The sequence below is a fragment of the Hippoglossus hippoglossus genome, chromosome 20 (genome assembly GCF_009819705.1).
Source record: "Hippoglossus hippoglossus isolate fHipHip1 chromosome 20, fHipHip1.pri, whole genome shotgun sequence".
Taxonomy (NCBI): Eukaryota; Metazoa; Chordata; class Actinopteri; order Pleuronectiformes; family Pleuronectidae; genus Hippoglossus; species Hippoglossus hippoglossus.
The window spans coordinates 14,745,650-14,769,197 of NC_047170.1; the positions used below are offsets into that span (position 1 = coordinate 14,745,650).

The 23,548-nt window shown below is 43.7% G+C and overlaps 3 protein-coding genes across 4 annotated transcripts in view; 1 reads left to right on the plus strand and 2 right to left on the minus strand.

The window, feature by feature from the left end:
• Nucleotides 1–529: 529 nt before the first annotated feature.
• Nucleotides 530–4,450, minus strand: LOC117754166 (transmembrane protein 236-like). Its single transcript, XM_034572909.1, has 4 exons — nt 4,011–4,450; nt 3,736–3,808; nt 2,850–2,973; nt 530–2,392 (listed from the first exon to the last, which is right to left on the minus strand). Exons 1-4 carry the CDS (start codon nt 4,280–4,282, stop codon nt 1,707–1,709), a joined length of 1,155 nt encoding a protein of 384 aa, XP_034428800.1. The 5' UTR covers nt 4,283–4,450; the 3' UTR covers nt 530–1,706.
• Nucleotides 4,451–6,220: 1,770 nt separating this feature from the next.
• hacd1 (3-hydroxyacyl-CoA dehydratase 1) lies at nt 6,221–12,817 on the plus strand. The gene is made up of 7 exons (XM_034572397.1): nt 6,221–6,434; nt 8,990–9,107; nt 9,257–9,275; nt 9,374–9,462; nt 9,790–9,911; nt 11,683–11,861; nt 12,700–12,817. Exons 1-7 carry the CDS (start codon nt 6,316–6,318, stop codon nt 12,780–12,782), a joined length of 729 nt encoding a protein of 242 aa, XP_034428288.1. The 5' UTR covers nt 6,221–6,315; the 3' UTR covers nt 12,783–12,817.
• Nucleotides 12,818–14,138: 1,321 nt separating this feature from the next.
• LOC117753896 (collectin-12-like) overlaps nt 14,139–23,548 on the minus strand; it is a 31,745-nt gene continuing 22,335 nt past the window's right edge. The window contains exons 3-11 of one of the 2 annotated variants that reach the window (XM_034572396.1): nt 22,960–23,082; nt 22,778–22,787; nt 18,804–18,890; nt 17,658–18,701; nt 16,852–17,349; nt 16,123–16,259; nt 15,884–15,993; nt 15,154–15,299; nt 14,139–15,033 (exon numbers count right to left, since the gene is read on the minus strand). In XM_034572396.1, the coding sequence (XP_034428287.1) occupies nt 15,008–15,033; nt 15,154–15,299; nt 15,884–15,993; nt 16,123–16,259; nt 16,852–17,349; nt 17,658–18,701; nt 18,804–18,890; nt 22,778–22,787; nt 22,960–23,010 (2,109 nt within the window). In that variant the 5' untranslated portion in view covers nt 23,011–23,082 and the 3' untranslated portion in view covers nt 14,139–15,007. The remainder of the gene's footprint in view (nt 15,034–15,153; nt 15,300–15,883; nt 15,994–16,122; nt 16,260–16,851; nt 17,350–17,657; nt 18,702–18,803; nt 18,891–22,777; nt 22,788–22,959; nt 23,083–23,548) is intronic. The other variant, XM_034572395.1, reaches the window with a different exon arrangement.

Consider the following 23,548-nt stretch of genomic DNA (forward strand, 5'->3'; position numbering starts at 1 on the left):
CTTGGCGGGAGAGAAGCTCCCAGGCATCGGGTGAGGGGTGCAGCGATGATACAGGTCAGGAGAACGAGAGGACGGGAGGAAATCCTGCTTCCTATTGGGGGAAGTGAATGGAGATCTGACCACTGTGGCCTCAGGCTGCAGGGACACCCACAATGCAGCACAGAAAATAGAGGCTACAGACAAATACCTGTAAAATACCAATGATAGATTAAAACACACATTTTACAACAGTATATGTGAATATTATATATGTATTGGCTATAACGATTTTAATGGTATATCTTAAATTTGTAGAAGACAGAAAAAAACGCACCAGTAGCAGTACGTGATGAAGAAAAATCCATGACTTGCATTCTTGCTGAACAGTTTCCGACAGGAAAGCTTTTCTCTTGAGAACTTAATGGGATGAAATGAGATCAAATCCAGTGAAAAGGGATTAAATGGGGTCAAAAACTATACAAATACACTGAACCTATAATTCACGTCAACATAATATCATAAATCATACGAGTGAAACTTAAAACACATTTGAATTACCGTCTTTATTTACCTTACCAAAATATACGTATCAACGATACAATCTCACACTTTTGTTTTTCTTTTTTGGGAAAATAACTTATCAGAGAAAAACCTATAATAAAAAAACATGGATATATGCTTTCACATATTCACTGCACTTTATGATGGTAGAAAAAAGTCCGTCAAACGTCTCGAGTGACATTACAGGAAGGCCAACGTGCCGCGGGCGAGGGGCTTTGAGCGGTAAACACAAAACAGTCATACACATAATGTCCATTGTGAGAATACATTGCCTAAGAGCTCAGTTTTGGCCTCCGCAAACTACCATGATGCATTTAGGGGAAATGTTTTGTATAGCATTCACAAGTTCACATATTGCTTCGGTTGCACAGGCTATAATTAGACTAATTATTGAGTTTGTTTTAAGTCTCTCCTCCTTTCTCTTAGTTTAAAAGTATCTATCAAACGTCCATCATTAGAATCTGACTCCGTGTCACAGCTAAATGTGTAAAGTGTTTTCTAGGAAACATTTGTGGAACTGTGCAGTGATCAATCCAACAGGAAATCTCTGTAGCACCAACCTGTACCAGTTACAGGGGACAGTGATATAGTAATCTGTCTTCTTTTATTTTTATATGCGTAATATATACATCATACATACATGTATATACATATACATGTGTATTTCAGGGTAAAAAGAGAAGTAGGAAGCTTTGAGTGATGCTAACGCTAACAAAGCTTTGCTTTATCAAACGTTTTTTACCTCGATGTTTTGTAATTCAAAGTAAGTTGTGTTATTTTTTTGTGAAAAACTACGTGATAGCTAGGACGCTAATTGTTTACGTCATTTGTACTATTCTTTATCATACACTGTACTGATCCAAGTTTTTGTAAAGTTCTGGAAGTTGCTAACTGCTAGCTAAAGTTTCAAAGTGTTGATTTACTACTTCAGGTTGAAAGTTAAGAAATGACTTGGCTAGAAATTATCAACAAATCTCAATGTAAGAACTTTATTGTGAGGTGCAAACTGTTTTAATTCAGTTAATGACAGTTTTTTCACAAGGTGTGCAAGATGGCAGCGTTTGAAATGGAATAATTTGTCTAGGAGGAAGTGGAGATACGTAGTCCATGTTTATTCACAGTCTATAGTGCCAACATATTGCCCCTGCTACGTGTTTACGTTGGTTTTAAAAGAACATCCTCTCTGTGTTGAAGACCCTCAGCTTGGTCATGAAGTTGAAGTAGACAAAGGCCAGGCACACCAACAAGTTCTTCATCAGATAGAGGATGGGTGTGACGAAGCCGAAGAAGGCAATGAGGCCGACGCGCACAAAGAAAAAGGGCAAGTCCTGCAGAGCCACTCCTAGTGAGGAAAGCAAGGGGCTGTGGGGCATCACCACCACACGCAGGCAGGACAAGTAGCTGAAGATATAGATGGGGAACACCCAGCCTGAGTGGTAGACCAGGGGGTGTCCTGCCACCCGCACCATCTCCACCGTATCCAACCAGAACACAAAACTGTCCACGAACACGTCTGCTCGGGCGTCGCTGGCACTCAGGAACCTCAGTGGGCCCGTGTAGGAGTACGGAGACATGCGGTACGCCGTGCTGCTCACTGATGGTGAGCTTAATCCAGAGATACTAAATGGTCTCCCAGGGTTGCCTGGCATCCCGTTAGTCTCCTGTCGAGCGCCTGCTCCGTTCTGGTTCCTGTCCCCGAGCTGGTTTGCCCCTGGTTGCATCGGAGTGGAACCACCTTGCCCGGGCACAGCTGGCCCTGGCACAGCTGGAGAGATAGGGGTCACTGGTGTTACCTGCTCCACATGTGTGAGGACAGAGGAGGGAATGTCAGCATCTCTCTCCATGTCATTAGCTGGAGACACAAAAGGAATGATTTTCAGGATGATAGTCTGGTCAAGGGTTAGGGTTAAAGATACACCACTCAATCTTGTGACCATAAATATATAAACATTAATTTGCGAATAACTTTAACAAAACAGCAGTTTAGGCATCCCTCAATCCTTATCTTTAAAAAAACTTTCCTGAAGTTTTGTCAATTCAGCACCGTGTTACGAGAAACGAGCTGGGTTAACAAATTTCCCGCTCGTTTCTTCGGTTACAGCATTTTTCCCCCAACTTTGGTCACACAGCCATTTAATCGCGTTATTATTCCGGATAAATGTTTTAAAGAGCTGTACTCGTTGCCTCCCAGCTCCTGACATGTAAAGCCCAGCAGGTATCACTATATACATGTCGTTGACAGAGGAAAGTTCAGGATCTATAGCCCTCAGTGAGTGATGTGTGTGATGTGTTCAGGGGGCTGCGCTCACCCTGGCCCGTCAGTCTGCAGTGGCGTATCCTCTCCACAACGTCAATACAGATGAGAGAGAAGAGGACTAGCGACACAGGGAGCTCCGTGAACATATCATATTGCATGTTGTTATTTATCTGGACCTGGGCAACCAACAAGAAAACAATGAGTGGAACATACATTTGATGCGGTTATCACCTCATTTCCAGTTTATCTACAAACGGTAACAACGGCCCTTTGCACCACACGTTCACATCAAACTGTCAACACTCCTGACCTCTTCTCGCTCTGGGTTTCTGGGCTAAATCACTTGCAGCTTTGGGATTTTCCTGAGTCAGGGCTTCATCCCAACAGGACACAGAACAAAGCAGACAAGCTGGTTATCTTAGCAGAATTTATGGCTCTTATGTAAAATACACCAGATAAGGGAAAGGGCCAAAAAGTCACGTTGGTGCTTTGGAGAGCTAGGGCTACATAAAACAGCAAAGGATCTGGGCCACAGCCAGTAAGGAAGTGAAAATGTGCCTCATGGACAGATGACTTGACAAGAGCGGCTTGGACAGGAAGAGGAACCAAGCTGCTTATCAGTGGCTCCTTATCCATATAGCTGGATATTTCTCCCTTGAGAACCAAAAGATTCCTCACAAATCATCACCTTTATTCCCCTCGCAGAGGCCTTACCCTGCGATTCCTCTTATCTACAACAAATGGTTGCAGCAGGTATATTTTTTTATGTTCCAAGCGACTTATCTGGACGACAAACACCATAATAACAACAAAAGTAGGAATAATTATATTAAATGTTCTGGTCACTTTTCGGCTGACTCTGAAGGGTCAAAATTCAAGATGTGAATACAAACAAATCGATGTAATCACACAAATCACAAACCATCTGCAACGTGTACCTCAGAGCTGGCGATAAGGAAGGCAAAGCAGGGCAATGTGGACAGGACCACATATACAAGGGCAACAGGCCTCCTGATACAAAGACAGAGGAAGGAAAAAAGTAAGGAAGCAGTTGCAGGATTTGCTAAGTCATGATATTCAAAGTGCAGTGCAAACCAGTTACAGGCCTGTTCAGGCTCAACGGACCAGTCAGGGCTCAGAATGTGCTGCACAGATTCCAGCTGCTGACCAAACACTGGCCCCTGACATCAGGGCCGAGGTCGGACGAACTCACCACTTCTTCCTCCCAATGAGAAACTTCTTTTTCACGAAGACCATGTACTTCAGGGGCACCCAGACCAGCAGGGCAGTTGAGGTGACGTAGGCGATGGAGGACGCCACGATCAACCAGTAGGCCGTGCTGGCGTCTCCAGGGGGCTGCGCCGAGGTTTTCACCCTCGCCACGATGACGGCGAACCTCTGCATGACGATGAAGAGCGGCACGCACAGGCCTGCAAACTGCAGAACCTCGCACACGGCGAACTTCAGCGTACCCCCCGAGCCCATGCTGGAGCGGTTCAAAATAAAGAAAAAGACGAGAGGGAGACGGGGGCTGTTGTCGCAGTGAGGCGACGCCTGTCCCTCTGAGGGCTGGTCAGGCCTCGGACCAGTGCATTGTCTGCCTCCACTAGCATTTTCCACACACCACAGCCCTGGCTCTCTGCTCGACCAACTGCTTACACTGCAGTAGGCATTGTGTCTGTTGGTGTGACGGCGATGTGACCGGCCCTTTACTCTCTTTATATTCAGGATACAAACAGAGGTTGTCTGACTCTGCACCCTGAAGGATGTCTACCTTCTGCAGGCATCTTCAAAAGGACACGTCAATCTCATCTCATCACATAAACAGACCACCTTTATTATTCTACGTATATAAAACATGTGAAGCTTTACAATTATTAACCTGAAAAACAGAAAACATACCTGGACTTAATAACTGTCCAAATATCAATAACAGCTTGTGTCTGTGACCCCAGAAAACACATGACACAAACAAACCCAGAGACTCTTCTCATATCTGTATCCCCATCTAGTGGCAAAATATGATAACTGCAAAGAAAATGCAAAGAGGAAACAAATGTTAGACGTATACCTAATGGATTATTTTTCAAGCGAAAACGCAGTTGACCTGTTTTGTCCTGAGGTCACGACCTGAGAGACACCTGAACACTTCATCGAGTAACCAGATCATGATTAGGTGGCCTGGACTATATTTGGTGCCGTCTTTAGTTTACACACATTTCTACGTGGTGCCATTAGAGGAGCTAATTTTAGATATTGCAATGATGCAGGTTCTCAGGCAGTGAGAGATGAGAGCAGATCTCAGAACAGCACAGAGTGATACCTGTGTGTAAACACTACCCCTCGTGTCTGCCCCTCTGTGATAGGACTACAGCCGCTCTACTGGAGTTGTAGTCCCAACAACCTGAGTAGCAAGACCCCTGGACCCAGAGGCAGAGAGGTTTCAATCCAAGACAAAAAGTTAAGAAAAAAGCCCAGAATAAAGGTTGGTTTGATGGTTAAGGTATTCAGTATTCCTTGGAAAAGTAATCAGCAGTTTAAAATAGATATAGTAAATAATATTGAGTTACCTTTGCTACGGTTGCCTCCAAAGTTTTTTCTGCCCCAGAACGTGGTTTGTTGCCAGAAGCTGGTGGAGGTGATGGTCGCGTGCAAAGAGCTTCAGCCATTGATGTGTTTACAAACCAGAAGTTCACAATAATCCCTCTGAGCAGCACTTAGCTCTTCATGAGAGACTGGACATTGCAGTCAGAAAGTATAAGTAAGAAAACACAACATGCCTCCATAGTGCTCCTGTGTCCAAGTGTCCGTAAGCCCCGGCATTCAAATTAGACTCGAAATTGCATCGTTATGAGCCTAAATACCTGCTAGCGGAAATAGCGATGCTACTGTGCACCCCGTGCGTGCCCTTGAGCAAGAGTTTGTGTACGGTGTGTGCGTGCGAATGTGAACACGGCTCCTGAGGAGGACATCAGAGGACATTTAGGCTAAAAACACAGTGTAAATGACAGAGTTTTGAGTTCTATTTGAATGTGGGGGCTCACGGACACTTGGATGACACCACAGGAGCAGTATGGAGTAAGATGTCACCTGTTACAATTATATTGGATTTGGCTGCAAGGCTGTTTACACCTGAAACTCCAAAAGGGACTCAAACACTTCACCCACCCCTCCATCGGCATAGTGGTGAGGAGATAATGAGTGAATTTAAATTCATTACTTTAATGGGCCCACTTCCTGTATAATTGCCCCCCCAGTAGTATTCCCCCAGGGGCTCCACAGCTTCTAGCTACGCCCCTGTAATTACTAAAGTTTGAAATAGGACAGAGGGACTTATTAATTTGATGTTTTGACTTGTACCAGCCCCTGACCCACCGGCAGGCCACGCACTTGTCCCGGCAGACAGACAGAGAGGGGATCGGCTCGGATAGATGGATGGATGACCCCCGCCGCTCCCCTCCCTCGCAGCCCCAGCTGTCCGCTCCCCTCCCCGACTTCCCCACCCTGCCCCCGGTGCCATGGCGTCCAGCGAGGAGGACGGCACGGTCGAGGAGAAGGAAAACAACAACAAGAAGCGGACGAAAAGCGCCCTCGCCACCGCATGGCTCACCTTCTACAACATCGCCATGACCGCCGGGTACGTGCGTCACCGTGCGCCCCCCCCACCTGTCCCCTATTAATAAGAGAAAAGTTGATCGGCTCCATGAAAACCCCCCGGAGCGTGTGTTGCTGTTTATAGGACTGTGCGTCTGTGGCAGGACAGACGCACTAAGAGACGCACTGTTGGGCTCGCTGGATCTGTCCAGACACACACAGAGGGAAAACCAGGGAGAAGTGTAATACTGAGGGAAACGTGTTTAAAAAACTAACCCGGGTTAAAGTGAGGGCTGTAAAATGAATGAATGGTGTTGGGTTAAAGTGACAGACTGGCGCTGCAGCCGTGTCCAAATAGGGCTGAGCGCCTGGAGGCCCGCAGCTCCCACTGTAGTGATAAGTATAGCCGGACTGACAGTGACACTGGAGCTCAGGCTGGGAAATGCTCATCCGGCACATTTTCCTGCAACAACACAAACTTTTATGTTTGTTTGAAACAGTGGATTTCCCAAAAAAGTTTGTTTTGTTTGTTGTCAAAGAGGAAAGATGAGGATCAACACTTATCTGAACTCTCAGGGCAGCAGGGGATCAATAATCAATAACAGCTTCATATCTGCTGCTCTGATGGGTTTGAGAAAGTGCTAAATATTCCACATTTGGCCTTTTTATTACTAAAAATGTGCATTAGAGTTTCCCTGCACCTTAAAGGTCCAGTGTGTACGATTTAGGTGAAAGGGCTCTGATGGTAGAAATTGAATATAAAATAATCCGAGTGATGTTTTCACTTTAATCATCTAAATTGTACAACTTGTTGTTTTCTTTACCCTAGAACGGGCCCTTTATATTTAGATACTTTATATTTACATCTGGAGTGGATCCTCTCTACGGAGGCCGCCATGTTTATTACAGTAGCCCAGACTGGACAAACTAAACACCTTTTGAATTTTTATGATAACTGAAGGCTACCACAGGTAATGATTAATCTGTGATAATAATATTGTTGTAGTTTTTGTAGCTCTACTGGACAAACTTAATTTACTTGTTTTTTAACACAACTTTGAGGCTGCAGTGTTGATACAGTTCAATATTAAACAGTGAAGACTATTCGTGGTTTATCATCCATCATGTCACGTTATTATCCTATAAACAACCTAAAAGTCAGTTTAATGTTTGTCGTTTATATTTGTACAAAAGCAATAATGCTATAATTTCAAAACGCCAAATGAATGTTTAGTTTAAAGTCTCAGAACTGTGACATGCACGGACATCAGCTGAACTCGCTGTCACCACTAACACTTAAATAACATGAAACAGAGTAAGATAAGAAAATGTATTATTAAAAAGATTAATTAAACATGCAATATAAACATAAGTAAAAATGAAAATAGTAGAATAGACCAGCTTTTAACTTTAAACAGCTAGAATTGAAGTTTCTTATGTAACTCAATTGATTAATTGATTTGTGGCCACACTTTTACCAGCTTTTCTTATTAAATATGTATGCATTGTTATATGAATACTAAGTTGATATGTAGTTGTTGAACTTTGTTGTCACCTGGGAAGCTATAATTGGCTTTTGTTTTATACTTTTGTCATATTTTAATATTCAGCATACTGTTAATCAATTACAAATATGTTAATCAATGACAAATATAATCATTAGCTGCAGCCGTACTGTGTTTCCCATCCAGCGGTCCACCTACTAAGTTGTTAATACCAGTGACCCTGTAAACAGCTCTGTGAGATAATCTTTCATGGCTGTGGTCTGTTATGAAGGAATCTCCTCCTCCACTGTTTCAGTTCCACTGTGTTTTGTACGTTGCAGAGTCAGGACTCAGTTTGATGAAAAGGATCCATACAAATACAAAAGCTTCCCATCAGTGAAACAGCCTTAATATGTGCACGTGCTTATATCTGTTGTTGACTGAACGTTTAAATCTGTCACATGTTTCAGACTCTACTGTAGATTAGGTGAATAATATAAAGGAGAATAAGAACAACCTTTAAGACTTTGGTGCAAGTCAGCACTGAAGGGGGATTTTACTTTAAACTCAAATGCTGTAGCTGTAAAAGTTTGGTTAAAAAGATTTTAAAGTTTTGTGCTTGGTTATGTTGTTACTGGATGTAACGTGACGCTTCTGTTAGTTTCACTCTCGAGGAAAATAGTGAAAATGAAACTGTGTTTTCATGTTCACCTCAACTTTTGCTTTAAGATGGTTCCACAAAGGTTCTCCACACATAGTCTTTGACTTTGGTTCAGTGGCACACTTTCACATTTTTCTTTACTCATACTAAATTATGAACATGCACTCTGCACCAGGTTTCTTCAGTTGGTGTCGATGCTGCAACTGTGACTTCAGATACTTTACAAAGTATCTGTCTACACTATGCATGCAGCTAATATTTATTTTACATATTTACTGAACATCTATTGCTAAAATAGAAACAAGAGTGCGGCTCTGACAAGGTGGATTCAGGTTGAGTTTTGCATAACAATGAAGGCACCTGGAGAAGATGCAAGTTTCATTCCATGTTGCATCGGCGTTGGGGTTCTCAGCCATGTTAACTGGGGCCTTTATTGTTGTTATTTTTCTGCAGGTGGCTGGTTTTGGCGATTGCAATGATGCGCTTCTACATCCAGAGAGGCACACACAAGGGTCTGTACAGGAGTATAGCGAGGACACTCAAGTTCTTCCAGACCTTTGCATTAGTTGAGGTAAGACGCTGAGCAGAGCACTGCTCGCTGTTACTTGCATGAATGTACACAGTCAGAGGAATAAAAAGAATGGATCATAATCATTATTTAGAAAGGAAATAGGATAGAATAGAATACAGACAATTAATTTCACGTATCTCTATTTACAGGTGGGACATTGTGCCATCGGTATGTGATGATTTTAGTCACTTTACATTCAAAATTCAGGCTCATTTTCTTACATGCCAACTAATCATTGTTTTTTTGTTTCTCCTGCTGTGCTGTAGGAATCGTGAGGACTTCTGTGATTGTAACCGGGGTTCAAGTGTGTTCACGGATTTTCATGGTTTGGTTCATCACCAACAGCATCAGACAGGTGACTTATAATAAACACAACATTCTGCACAAGTGAGAAAATGCACAAAAATAACTCTTCATTACAAGTTTTATTACCAGCACACATACAGTAGAGTGTATATATGCATACTAATATACTGGAGCTCTGTAATCTCAAGTAAATTCAGGGATTCTGGGTCAAAATCTAATCAAATGAAGCTTCTTTTCACAGTTTATTTTGTTTTAAACTTTCAACACTTCTTATCTTTGCTCACATACATTCACACACAGGTAACAGGAGCATTAACAGCAGCAGGTTTGACTCATGCAAACATCTCACTTTGCCATTTCCCTGATTTAACTGAAGATCCAGAATGAAGAAAGCGTAATCCTATTCCTGGTCGTGTGGACGGTGACGGAGATCACCAGATATTCCTACTACACATTCAACCTGCTCCACCACCTGCCGTACTTCATCAAATGGGCCAGGTGGAGAATATCATTACCCCGAGGCTGGGATGAGCTTGAATTGTCATTAATGAGTCGGACATTGTGTCCGAGCATGTCGTGTGTGTGATCCGGCGATTTTAACCCCTGGCGTGTTTGCCTCACCCCCCCGAGCCTAGACCGGTTTAAAGTCCAGGAAGAAGCAGAGTCATGTGTGTGTATTAGGTGTCACTCGGCTAACACAGAGAGAACCAGCATGTGTTTGGTTATTGGTTAGCACCTTGTTAGCCGTTCTCTGTCTGGGTGAACTAACTGCCAGCACTCTGACAATACTGATAATGATGAATGTAATAATTTCAGGGTTTAATCAGATATGTTGTATTATTAACTGTAGATTAAAAGTCAAACAAATGATGGTTTGTAATGTTGAATGTGTATTTTTTACATACAGCTGCAAGATTGGATAAAAAAATCCATGTTGATTAATTAAAAATGAAAAAATATACAGTTATGAATCCAAAATATCCTTAGTTTGAAGCATGAGAACCACAACAAGGAGACATTTCTCACGATTAGTGACTTGTCGTGATGGTGGACACATCTCCGGGCCGCACGGTGACGTAACCCCCTGCTCACTACTGTACGAAGGGCACTTGTGACGTGGCAGTCTGGCCGGGCGTCTCCTCGCTACAGTAGCTCAGCTGAAATTGGAGTCGCTGGGGCGGTCAGCTGTACACATTGATGTCTGTCCAGCACCCAGGCCTGGCACCAGAGAGCGAGAGAGAGAGAGAAAGAGATGTGGCATAAAAATAGTGAAATTCAAAGATTTCCTCAACTCGTTTTCTTTGTGAGACGTGTGAGACGATCTCTGGGTTCTGACTGGTTCAAATTTTCTTCCCCCCCTTTGTGTGTCGTGTAATCACCAGGTGATCATTTCTTTTTCCTTGAAGGCCTCCTGTGTTTTGTTTTATTTTGCGCTGACCGGCCCTCTCCTCCCTGCCCCCACCCCATCGCCTCTTTCTTTAAGCATGGCAGAGACGCAAGGCCCCCGGAGAGGGGCTCATGTTCAGCTGCTCCCGTTTTTAAGACCATCTGTTTTGGTCATGGAATGTTCGCCCAACATTTCTCGCACATCCGTGGAGACGCTCCCCCGAGCCTTTGCTCCGCTCTTGACTAAATACAGGATCTCCTGCAGTCCTGAGTCATGGCACATGTCGCACCTGGGAGGCCTGGAGTCGTCACCAAGTCGCCAGCTCACACTTTAGTGCGGTGACAGACCTTTGCACAGAGAAAAACGAGAAGATGACAGTTTGTGAATCGTTTTTTGCACCTCGGAGTTTTACTAAGAGACATTCTCTTCAACCCCAATCGCTCTTTTATGAGTTTTATGGGACCAGAGGTTGATGTGGCGTTCTTAACTTTGCTCACCAGTCTATAAAAGTAAAGCCGACATGCACAGTAAACAGCAGTTATCATCCAACACAAGGGACTGTGTGTGTGTGTGTGTGTGTGTGTATGCCAAGTTGTCAAAATCCATCCAAGGCCGCTGTCAGTCGACCATTTAGTGCAGCGCTCCAGTCGCTGACAGTTGTCGGAGGCCGAAGCTTTGCTCACTACATCATCGTGCCACAATAAATATTTTTTCACCGGGCAACAAAGTGTGTGTGTGTATGTGTGTGTGTGTGTGGGGGGGGGGGGGGGTTGTGTGACCATGCATGTGAGTGTGTTAACATCCCTGTAACTGCACTTGTGTGTGACTGTGTGTGTGTCACGCTTCTGGATTTTAAATACATGCCTCTCTTTTCCTTCCCAGATACAACCTCTTCATCGTCCTGTACCCTCTGGGGGTCGTCGGGGAGCTGTTCACCATTTACGCCGCTCTGCCGTTTGTGCGCAGGTCCGGGATGTACTCCATGAGGCTTCCCAACAAGTACAACGTGTCGTTTGACTACTACTACTGCCTCATCATCGTCATGCTGTCCTACATCCCACGTAAGCAGCATTTTCACTTAGCTCTGGGGATCATCCCACGTGAACCCATGAGCCTCAACTTCCCTGTTGCAGAAAATAAAGCTAACGTGCACTGTTCTAAATAAGAGACCAGGGATTTGTGATTTAAAATAGTTGAGGAGTTGACAGCATAGAAAAAACATTATTGTTTGATTTAACTTTTAATCGTTTATACTCTAGATTGTCTCCTGAAGATAATTGAAGGCAAATTTGTTTCAGAATTTAGTTCAAAGATAAAATGACCATATAAAGTGTCATGAAAATCCAGTCCTGTCATCAAACTGCCCTGCCCAGTGATTTATAACATGGACTAGTGCATTTTAAAGAGAGGGATATTTTGGAATAAATGGTATGAGAGAAATGTTGCCTCACTACATCTTCAGTATCATCATGTTCCTGCTTCTACTGGGAAGCAATTAAACAGTTTTCCTAAAATATTCAACCTAATTTCACCTGTTAAATTATGTATTATCAACGGATTGATGCTAAATGTAGCAGAGGAATCATCCTATACCTCTACACCTGAAAAATATCCAGTACAAGACAATAACCTGTTTTTAGATGTTGTATTGAACTACATACACAGATGTTTATATTGTAATTGACATATTGAATATTAATTGTTTCATAAAAATATATCCAGTGTCCTGCTTGTCTCTCAGAATTTAGTCCAGGGTGTGTTCACAGTTCTATGTCCGTTACAGTTGTGATTTTCAGGTTTAATTCTGCTCTAAAGCCGCTTTCAGTCGTGAACTCTGGGAAAATGTTCTGGAATATATGTATTTATTCTGTGATTCGTCCTTTTTTCCTTGTTCCCCAGTGTTTCCTCAGCTGTTCTTCCACATGCTGCGGCAGAGGAGAAGGGTGCTTCACGGGGAGGTCATCGTGGAGAAGGACGACTAGACGTGCACCACCACGGGCCTTTGTTTGAGCCAGCCTGCCTCCACCTCCATCACCCTCACCCCTCCTCCCCCACCGCTCACATCATGGCCGTTAACACTCTTCATTGCACAGGACGGGAGATCGGTCGCGGAGATGACGGCGACAACCAGCGATAACTCCTCCTTAGTTGTTTCTTTACAGGTTTGATTCCTAACCTGAATTATTATATCGGAAACGGGTTTACAATCCAAACCAGTGTTGCTGGAGCTCGAGACAGAAGCCTGGCATTGTGTCTCAGCATAAATTTACCCATCAGCCTCGCCGCGTCTTGTTGCACCAAACATGAAAAACACGAGCCACCACACTTTCACCCTGAAGGAGAACGAGGCAAACGAGAGGCGTGCGGGGGAAATTTGAAATGAAACATGGGAAGAAGTTTGTAAGTTGTAAGAGTCCCAGCGTCACTTCCATCTTACAAAATTGGCACTTTTTTTTTTTTTTTTTTCCAGGTGTATTCCACCACCACAGGTTTTATACAAACAGAGTGGCTGTAAAACAGAAGGTTCCAAAAAGAGAAAAATATTCATCATATCATACCTCAACAATAAATCTACATGTAGACAATACGCTGCTTCTTTTGTGTATGTTTGTTTTACCTTATGTGTAAATGATGCAATGTGAAAAAAGCAGGTATATTTCTTACACTTAGAGCGAACCCAGCTCAAACTTAAAACGTTTTGTCTCACTAGGCTCGACTCCTGCTTTACTTTATGTTGCCTTGATGTTTACTGTGTCAGATTCATTTAGAGGAGTGCATCTTGATTTGAGTCATCGGAAAAGTCGCAGCGCTTCAATTCAGATTTAACGCGAGCACTCTTCGGTCTCCAGTCGCTGTTTCTGTTTTGTAACCGAGAACCTGATGTCCGTGTTGATAGAGAGGTAGTTAGATTCCCTTCCTACTAAAGGTGCTATTGTAAGATCGTTTCAATCTTCTGTGCAGCTGAAGGACGGACTGTAAATTGGAGTTTTGACCTGCAGCAGGATGTGAAAATGATTGAGAGGACATGTAAGTTAGTTGATGAACTGCATAGGCAACTGCATATCTAAGAAAACCAACCGCTTTGCTTATACTCTGGGTTAGAGAGGAGAAAAACAAGAGTCAATGTCCAAAAAAAAAAATCACTGCAAGTTATTTTTCAGGAAAAACATTAGAAATGTGAAAATACCTTTTTTGTGCAAAATCAATAAACTAAATTCTACAATACTGTGGAGAGTTTTGTGATGACCTTCACACATTAGTTAAGCAGAAATTTAAGTATCAGTAATCTCACATCTGAACGTGTGTGGAAATGTATAAAAAAAGCTAACAAACATCTCTCGGGTTTTACATATTTATTTTTGAGTGTTTCCTTCATCTTGCGTAGTATTTAAAATCAAATGTTTTTGTTGTTTTTTTAAAACAGGAAAATACCTGAGGGCAGAAAATGGTACATTTTCTATTTGTAGGTAGGATCCACAGATTCTCAAATATATATATATATATAAACATACATATGTCTGTAGTAAGGAAAAATAAATCTCATAATCACAAAATACTGCATCATCATACACAGAGTATTAAACTGTAACATTTGATTTGGACTTTTTTTTTCTGTTTATGTGTAAATACTTCATTTATTCGTACTCATATAAATGAAAATGCTATATAGACATTCGTGAGGTTAGATACCAGTTCCTCAAAGATAGCATATCAGCAACATGTACTTGTACCTTTTATATTCTCTTTAAGACAACACATGCTATATAAAGCACGACGGTTAAGTCCATTTGGCTTCATAGAATTTGTTTTCCTACAAAAGTTGCATAATGATATATACATTCAGATACTCAGTTGCTCATAGAATACAGTTTTATTGAATGTATCTCAAATAACCATAAAAAATATAATTACCAAATTGTCAATATATATATTGATGATTTGGTAATTTGAAAAAATAAAAAGTCTCCTCCGTCTGTGGTCGCCCTGCTGTATTGCACTTGCTGGTAAAGTTGGACTGGTTTTCACTCTGGAGGAGAAAGGCATCTCTTCAGTGTTGGAGAGACATTATTCCGCTGCAGCCCCAGGCTCATTTTAAATTTGTCCCTCTGCTCTCTCCGTAAGGACTCTCTCCATGAGCTGCGTCTGTGGACCTGTTCTACACAGGGGAAGTCTAGCTGCTCACTGCAAGCTCGCTTTCAAGACATCGCTATGATCCGGGTGATCGTAGAAGAACTGCAGAAAAAGATACAGAACAATGTTAGGACACAACTGAGGGACATTTCTGAGCAAGAAGAAAACAGCTGCAAGAAAACAAAACAAAAGCAGGCAGAGAAAAGACAGAAATGGACGTACGAGCCTCCGCTTCCTTCTCACAGATGAAGCTTATGAGATCTTCACAGAGGAAATCGTTCCATAACCCTTCATGGATGAGCCCCGCACAGTCTTCTCCCGTTTCATGCCCGTGGCCCCAGTTGTCAGGCTGACCTGTCTTCCACTTCCTGCAAGCAAACAACAGGGGGCGATCTTACATCACATTATTACATCTGCAGTTGTGGTTCAAACCCAAAGCAACGGGATAAAGAAAGAAGGAGGAGGAATTCCATGATTGAGTATTTCTTTATCTGCAATAGTAAGACACAAGTGCAGATCCCAGATTTCTGTGTTCAGATTTGATTTAATACTGGTCCGATGAATTTCACAACTTTCAATGTTTGCCTCAATGTTGCATTATTGCTTCTGTTGTCCAGTGTTCAAAAAGAAAAGTCACTACTTTCATTGGACCTTGTGTAAATGACGGTTGAATGAGTTTTAAGGTCTTTTGTTTGCAGGGGCAGCAGGATTGAGAAATGGAGTTTTGCAAGTCAAGAAGTAGCATTAAGTTTGAGATTTTCACAGGAATGTGAATGTTTATTTGGTGTTATTTCATGGAACTGAGAACCCGCAGCTTAATCTTTAAATTTCTATGCTCTGTGCTTGTTATTATCATTGGAAAGCAGTGATTTCTTTGCCCTGAAATGAGATATCCATCCCAGGAACAGAAAATCTTTCCTATGATAGATGTAGTTTTTGATTTAATACTGACGTGAAAGCAGGTTGAGTCCCGTCCAACCAGCGCCACACGTTCTCCTCCTCCCTGTCGGTCAGACCCATCCAGAAATAACCTTTTCCAAATGCCTGCTTCTGTAGCCAAGTCTGAGGACACACGAGGACAGAAAACATCATTATCTGACACATTACAGAGCAATGACACACATGTAAATAGATCCGATTAGGGAATTTGACAAGCTGATCAGGGACAGAAATGGAGTCATAACTAGTTACCTGTTCCTCCATGTCGCTGATGATCAGCAGTGAAGCAGATTTGGATTTGCACGTCGCTCTCGCATCATCGAAACTGTGCAGGTCTTTGGAGAAAAAGTAGCACTTGTCTCTGTAGTTTACCCACTCGGCCGGGCATCCTGCAAAACATGGAGCGATTGCATTTACCAAATTGAAAGGCATCACCAGGGAGAGCCACTCCAAAATTGAATGTGTTCTTCCTTTGGTCGCGTCCCAGCCCTCCACAAGATTTCATGGAAAACAGTTTTTGCGTAATCCTGCTAACAAACAAACAAGCATACGAAAACATTACCTTCATGGCAGAGGCAAGGAGAAGATTAACACTTATCTCTTCTGTATGGTAAATACAGAATGAAGCTACAGTCAGCAGGTTTATTTGCTACCACCCATCACTTATCACAATGCTGCTGCTTGTAGGGGGATTTCGTTCCCTGACAGACAGGCTAGCTGTTTCCCATTGTTCCCAGCCCTAGCTAAGCTAAGATAAGCAATAAGATAATCTAAGATAACCAGTTCCTGCAAGTAACTCTCTGCTTGACAGAAAGAATATTTGAATATGTTGAATCTTTTGACATACATTATTAGGTTTCTATATATTGTCATGCTAGCTGACTCAATGCAATATTTTAGGATGACAAAAGAAGCAACTTATATTATTTTATCTCTACATCAGAGCAAATATGTTATAACAAAAATAATGAGGACAATTACCGGGGGCCCATAGCGTAGGAGCTACTGCCTCATCCTGCAAAGACACGGGGTCCATAGGAATTAATGGAACCGGGAATGGGATCCCTGGATGTCCCGGTGGCCCTGCTGGCCCCTGAGGCCCCAGTGGTCCGGGCAGGCCCCTTGGCCCTTGCTCCCCAGCTGGTCCCACTGAGCCTCTGATACCTGGTGGGCCCTGTGCCCCCTGTGGGCCAGACTGTCCATCTCTTCCAGGCAAACCGGCAGAACCTGGCTCGCCTTTACCTCCGGGAGGACCAGCCCGGCCTCCTGACCCCCGGGAGCCCTTGGACCCAGGGTTGCCAGTTTGGCCTGGTAGACCTCTTATCCCTGGAGGACCCGGTAATCCTGGAAAACCCTTCTCTCCTTTGGGTCCTTGTATCCCTGAACCACCCTTTTCCCCTTTCTCTCCTTTTTGGCCAGGCTGACCAGATGACCCCTGAGATCCTTTGTCCCCTCTTGGCCCTCTGGGACCAGGGGGACCTGAAACACAAAAATTACTAGTTAAAATTTACGAGTATGCAATAAATGTGAAGCTAAAACCAGCAGCAGTTAGCTTAGCCTGTTAGTCTTTAATACAACTCTTGGAAAAGCTCTACCTTACATTTTTGTTACCACTGGACAAAGGCTGGCTAGCAGTTTCTTCATGAATCCAGGCTCTGTGCTAAGCTAAGCTAACTGGCTGCTGGCTCAAGCTTCATATTTACTGTACTAGTCATGTGAGTGGTGTCGATCGCAACTAACTCAAGCAAGCAAATCATCGTATTTATTTGAAGCCATACATCCCTCACCCTGTAAAATAGTGAAGTTGGTTATTAGTTGCGAGTGCTTGGTGTCCACCAGTTTCATCTCCTCCATGACAATAGAGAGGTCGGTGACCTCCTTGTCCACACGGGCTGCCAGCTCTTCCTGCTGTGACTTCAGACCTGATGCATCTGTCCTCACGTCTGTCACGCTATTGTTGAGGTTTAACAAGAAGTCAGAGTGACGGCCGACTGTCTCGGAACAAGAGCGTAAGTCGTTCAGGTTCAGGTTGATGGCGCCCAAGAGCTGCGTGGTGAAGCTGATATTGCCGGTCACGCGGTCCATACTCTGCTCGGACTCATCCAGGCGAACCTCCAGCCGGTCAAACTTGGAGGACGTGAGGTTGCTGAAGTCCCTCTGCTGATCCATAATCCCCCTCAAGGTCTGGTCATGAGCTTCAGCCAGGCTGCTGGTGTTCTGGAGCTGATTGGCCATAAAAGTGAGCTGTGATCCCACATCCTCGAGGCCATCGTTGTTGGCCCTGGCCAGAGTCGAGGCATTGCTGGCCAAGGTTTCCAATTTTTCCACTTTACCTCGAAGCCACTCGGTGTCAGAGCGAGTCTGTCGGCTTGTCTGCTCAAGGTTTTGAAAGTCACTGCGCATTTTCTGGATGGCCTGGCTGGTGTCATCCACTGAGCGCTGCAGAGCGTCGATGAGGCCTCTCTGCTGGGCCTGGGTGAGGTTAAGTTTGCCGATGCTGAACAGCGCCTGGTTCTGGAGCCTCACCTGCTGGTGCAGTTCTGTCTCCAGCTGGGCCGTGTCTTCCTGCAGACCCTCAATGATGCTGCCGTAAGACTGCAGGGTGCCATTTACAGAGCGTAAGGTAGCTGTGTTGCTCACTTGCACGCCCTGGATGGAGCCCTGGGTGCTCTGGATGTCTGAGCCAATGTTCTGCAGCTGACTCAGCTTAACTTGATCGCTGTGGATGTGTTCCTCCACTGCAGCAAGCTGCCTCTGAAGGGTCCAGATGTTGTTCTTAAAAGTCTGGATCTCTGTGGTGGTGTTCTCCGACTTCTCTCCTGTTTGATCGTCTAAAGTAGAAATTTCCACAATCAATTAAATCATTTTTTTCCCCATCCTCTCACTGTAACTTTCACTTCAATTTTAATCCTGCGTCTGTACTCGAGACTTACCGAGCTTTTTCAAATCAGTCTCAACAGCCACTATCTTCCCTCCATAGTTTGCGATACCTTCAGACACGCTGTCGACTCTTTGCACCACTGAAACAAAGCAGGAGGACAAAGGTTAGTCAGTCTCATCACAGGCTCCGTCCTTTATTAACAGAGCAGAATTGCCTGCAACCACAGACATCATTTATGAAAGGGATCAGAGAGGAAACCAATGAAATTCACTGACATATACAATAAGAGATGCGTCTACATATCTTGTAGGCATGTAATAATGGTAGAATTGATTATCATAATCTCTGGGGTTCTAGGTAATGCAATTACATTCAGGGTCAGAGACAGAAGAGGTAGAACTTTGACAAAAAGACAGAGGAAGGGAGGAGGAAACTGTGATTCAGCAAAGATGCAGTGGAGCGATCAATGACAGAGATGGGGGAGACACTGCTGAGGGCCCCGGGGACAGGAAGTGACCTAGGGGGTGTCTTCAGTAAACAGAACGGATCAAAGACGGCCCAGAGGAGACAGACGCTGTGGCATGGAGGCTCTTCACGCCCCCACAGGCGACACCAGCATTCATTTCCTCTGGAATGTGTCTGGGATTCCAGGGAATCAGCCCACATCTACCACCAGCCTCGCCAGGGGGACACTTCTTTTAACTGGTAGCTGCATGAGCTCCTCTGCTGGGAAGCTGTGTCCAAGCTGTGTGGAGGGCAGTTGAGCCACAGGGCCACCACCTCCAGAGGTCACAACATGAGAAAGACATGATTCCACAAAGATATGGAGCTACAGCCAGCAGCCAGGTAGCTTAGCATAAAGGATGTCGCTGCCACAGCCACGGGCAAAACTGCTTGTTATTACACTACACACAGTTTTGTACCAATTTAACAAACAATACATGTTCAAATCTGTTAATTATTGATCTCAAGAGATGCTGAGAGGAGAATTCTGTTACTCTCCAGCCGTTTTCAGATATGAACTCCGGGAAAATGTCCGGAAAATTGGGTCAGGACATTTTCTGGACTTTGCCTTTCACATCAGAAGAATGCAGGAGGAGATTTCTTTAGATCAGACCAGTTCACAACAGCAGGAACATTTCTGGCGAGGGGTAGAGTCTGGGGAGAGCAGCAGGAGGTAGGACATAACTTATAAATTCTGGTGAGGAGATCACGGTTTTGTTGTCCGCTCATTGACACCGGTGTCGGCCCATTATCGCCAAAACCTCTCAAATCGTATTGTCTTTTCAAGTTTACATTTTTGTCAACGTCTTCTATACGTACTGCTCCTATTTTTAATCCTGAGATGTTTATATTTTTCCAGTTTTACATCCATCTTGTGGTAGAAAAACGTTTTTCCAGACATTTTCCTGAAAATGCCCAGACTTCAGTGCATGTTTGAAGACAGCTTTGGACCAATCCAGGCTGAATGTAGTATACTTCCCAAAATGTGAAACCATCCCTTTAAATCTAAAAACTTCAGTAGCACATGGAAATGTATTCTTCAGTCTCCAGATGTCAAACAATATGGTCAGAGCTGTTTTTTGCTTCCTTTCTTCGCCAAATCAGAATCCCAACTTTCAGGTTTCAGTCATGAAGTTGGACAAGAAATGTTCCACACAGAAAACTAAATGGTGAATATTTCCAGAAACACAGGAAGTACAGTCCAGCGCTCTAGAGCACAAAACACCCTTTGATTCACGTCCACCTGCACATTGTTTCTTTCAACGACACTTACACACTATTCTGGAAACTGAAACCGACACAAACAGACTCCCACGCACAGAAACCTTTGGGCCTTTTCCACACGTTCTGTTCCTGAGCCGGCCTTCAGAGAAACTCGCTGCATCACCCTGCAGCAAAATTAACCATAAAACACACATGCGAAGAAACTGGAATTGCAGCGGGGGCCTCAGAGGGAAGCATTACTTTGGCAGAAGACTTCAAACATTGTGAAAACGAGCTGTGCTGTACCCAGAGTGAAGTCTCTCCAGCTCTTGTGTGGGTGGTTCCCTGAAACTGAGCGTCGACTCAGTCCAGGATGTCTTGTAAAGTCTAACTTCTCCATATGCACAAAGTCAGAAAGAGTAATAAATAGTTATGATGAAGTGAGTGAATTGTAAACTCCACGCTTTATTGGGCAAGCATCTTAAACCTCAATGCACGACTACTACTGTACATGTACTGATGTTAGAAAAGATGGGGATAAACTTTTAATGCCTCTCAGGCTACAAAGACTCAGCAGCCCAGGATCTGGTTGCTGCTGGTTGTACCTGCAGCCTGCAAGACGCAACTCGGGACTGAAAAAGAAAACTCTTCTGCACATATTTAATGAAAGTTCGTATCTGGGATATTTCAGCTGTATTTCTGGATAGTGGGAAGAAGTGGAAAGTCTTCTAACTTATTTTTATTAACATGTTTTTATTTTTTATCTATATTGTATGTAAAGCACTTTAAGCTGCATTTCTTGTATGAAAGGTGCTGTACAAATAAAGTTTATTGCAGAAGACACTCAACCAGGGTCATCCACTTTCCTCTCTACCACACCACTGAACGGTAGAGGATGCTTTGCTTCTATGACACCGTTTGTGTGCGTATTTAAAATGACTCTTGAGAGGATGAGAGGTAAACCACACGGGTCATGTCCTCTCCTCCAGTCACTTTCCTTCCAGACTTTGAAGAAATCAATGAGATTTAAATCGTCCAAAGCCCAAACGTCAATCAAGACAACAGGCTGCAGGGAGAAGAAAAAGGTCACTGAACATGTCTTGCATCAAAACAAAAAAACCCCACAGAGGACGTTTGTGTGGGTCAGCGATGGAGCACGGAGAGAAGCACACGTGTTAAGTGCATAGAGAAAACTCTGGGTCTCTACATAACCATCTGGAGCTGGGAGTGTGTTTAGGCTGAGCCGTGGTTCCCTTGAAACAGCAGCGCTCCAGTGCCAGTAAAAACCCAATTTCAGTGAAATCGCGTGGAGTTCAGTCAGCGCTCATCTGGGATCAATTAGGCCTGCATGAAAACACGCAGCACGGAACAAGTAGGACCGAGTCGAGCTCGGGGACTGAGGGGACATCATTGTTAATGTACTCAAGACACACAGATAACCCCTTGAACATGTTAACTCCGTGCCTTTTTCCCCAAATTGAAAGGAAGGGGACGAGAAAACAAAACCTCGGTCACATATGGGAATGTTTAGCACAATTATGGCACGAACATTCAGAGTTCAATTCCCCGAAAGACGACCCTGGAAAAAAAGGAGAAAAAAGCCAACCAGGAAGTTCAGTTCCACAAAGACTGAAGACCTTCCTCGGGCCGGTGTGAGCTTTGGGGGTGTTGGTAAAATAAACGGAGACAAGCTTGTGAGGTGGAGACAGAGGGGGTGGAAACGTAAAGGTTCTTTTGAATCCATATTACAAACTAACCTCTGGTGGCACAGAGTCATGTAAATAGTTTCAGATCGTTTCTGCCTCCACCTCAATACAAAGATGGGATTGTGTTGAAAAGTACATTTAATAAGACACTGACTTGAAGAATCCCAGCTACTATGAACAGTTTTCATTGGACCTGTACTTTCCACTTTTCCAGAGCAAATAGTCCCTAAAAAGGTTGTTGACAGTGACGTCATGAGAAAAGAGGATTTCTTCAAACTTTGGAACAAACAACTTCCATTCACCTCCTTTGTATTAAAGCCGCAGCACAAATAAAAAAAAACTAATGTCTCAAAATCAGGATCAATGAAACCAAAACTACTGTATTTGCACGGCAAGTAAATATGCTGGGGTGTTAATGTGAGACGATCGATGACACTCATATGTTGTAACGGTAAATATGAAGATAGAAAGACTAGAAACAGGGAAACACGTAGTTTCTTTATCTGTATTGACCAGTGACTCCATTTCTGATATAAAGTGTAAATAATGATGACGTAACATCACCTGAGAACATTGATCTCATGCTTCACAGACAAAGACTCACTGTACTCACTGTTTCTCTCCTGGCAGCATGAAGAAGAAGAAACCAAATCATATGAAATTTGTTAGATCTCTGTAACTGATTCACGTGGACATTATTTACAATACAATCTGCATCACTGGGATGTTTAATGCTTATCGGTAATTGTTTTTGTGACGAGTGGAGAAGGGTCTTTAGAGATCTCACAGTCTTACCTTTATATCCCAGCGCAGCGACAGCGATGGTGAGGAGGGTACACAGCACATAGAGCAGAGCGATGGAGGTCTTCAGCGCCCATTCATTCTTACACTTGGTGCACTGGGTGCCCTCCTGGATGCCTGTGTGAAAACAATGAAAAAAGACACATGATTCAACACATTTCGCTGTTTTTATTTTGTAAAGGTCTCAAAAGGACATGTGTGGGCAGAGTCCCACATCTGGACAAATAGCCGTGGAGCCTCCATTGAAGAGTCCAGCGGTTCCCTCGGGGGCCCTGCTGGTGAAGGGGCAGGGGACAAGTAAACAACCCCCCCACCACTGACTTGTTTACACTCAGCGACGTGCTTTGTTTTCCTGAACTCAGTCTTCACTCAACAAGCCGCCACAGAGATTCCTCTCCCGGCGAGTGTTGCACCAGAGCGACTTAAACTTTTGTGCCACAGAAAGAGCAGTGTCTCTCTACGTCTGCACTTTCTCATTATTCTTGCCTTGTCAGGAATATGGCGTCAAACTCAAAAGGCCTGACGGGGACACTGGTGGAATATTTCTTTCCAACGTGATCTTTCATGACAGATGAGTGGCGAG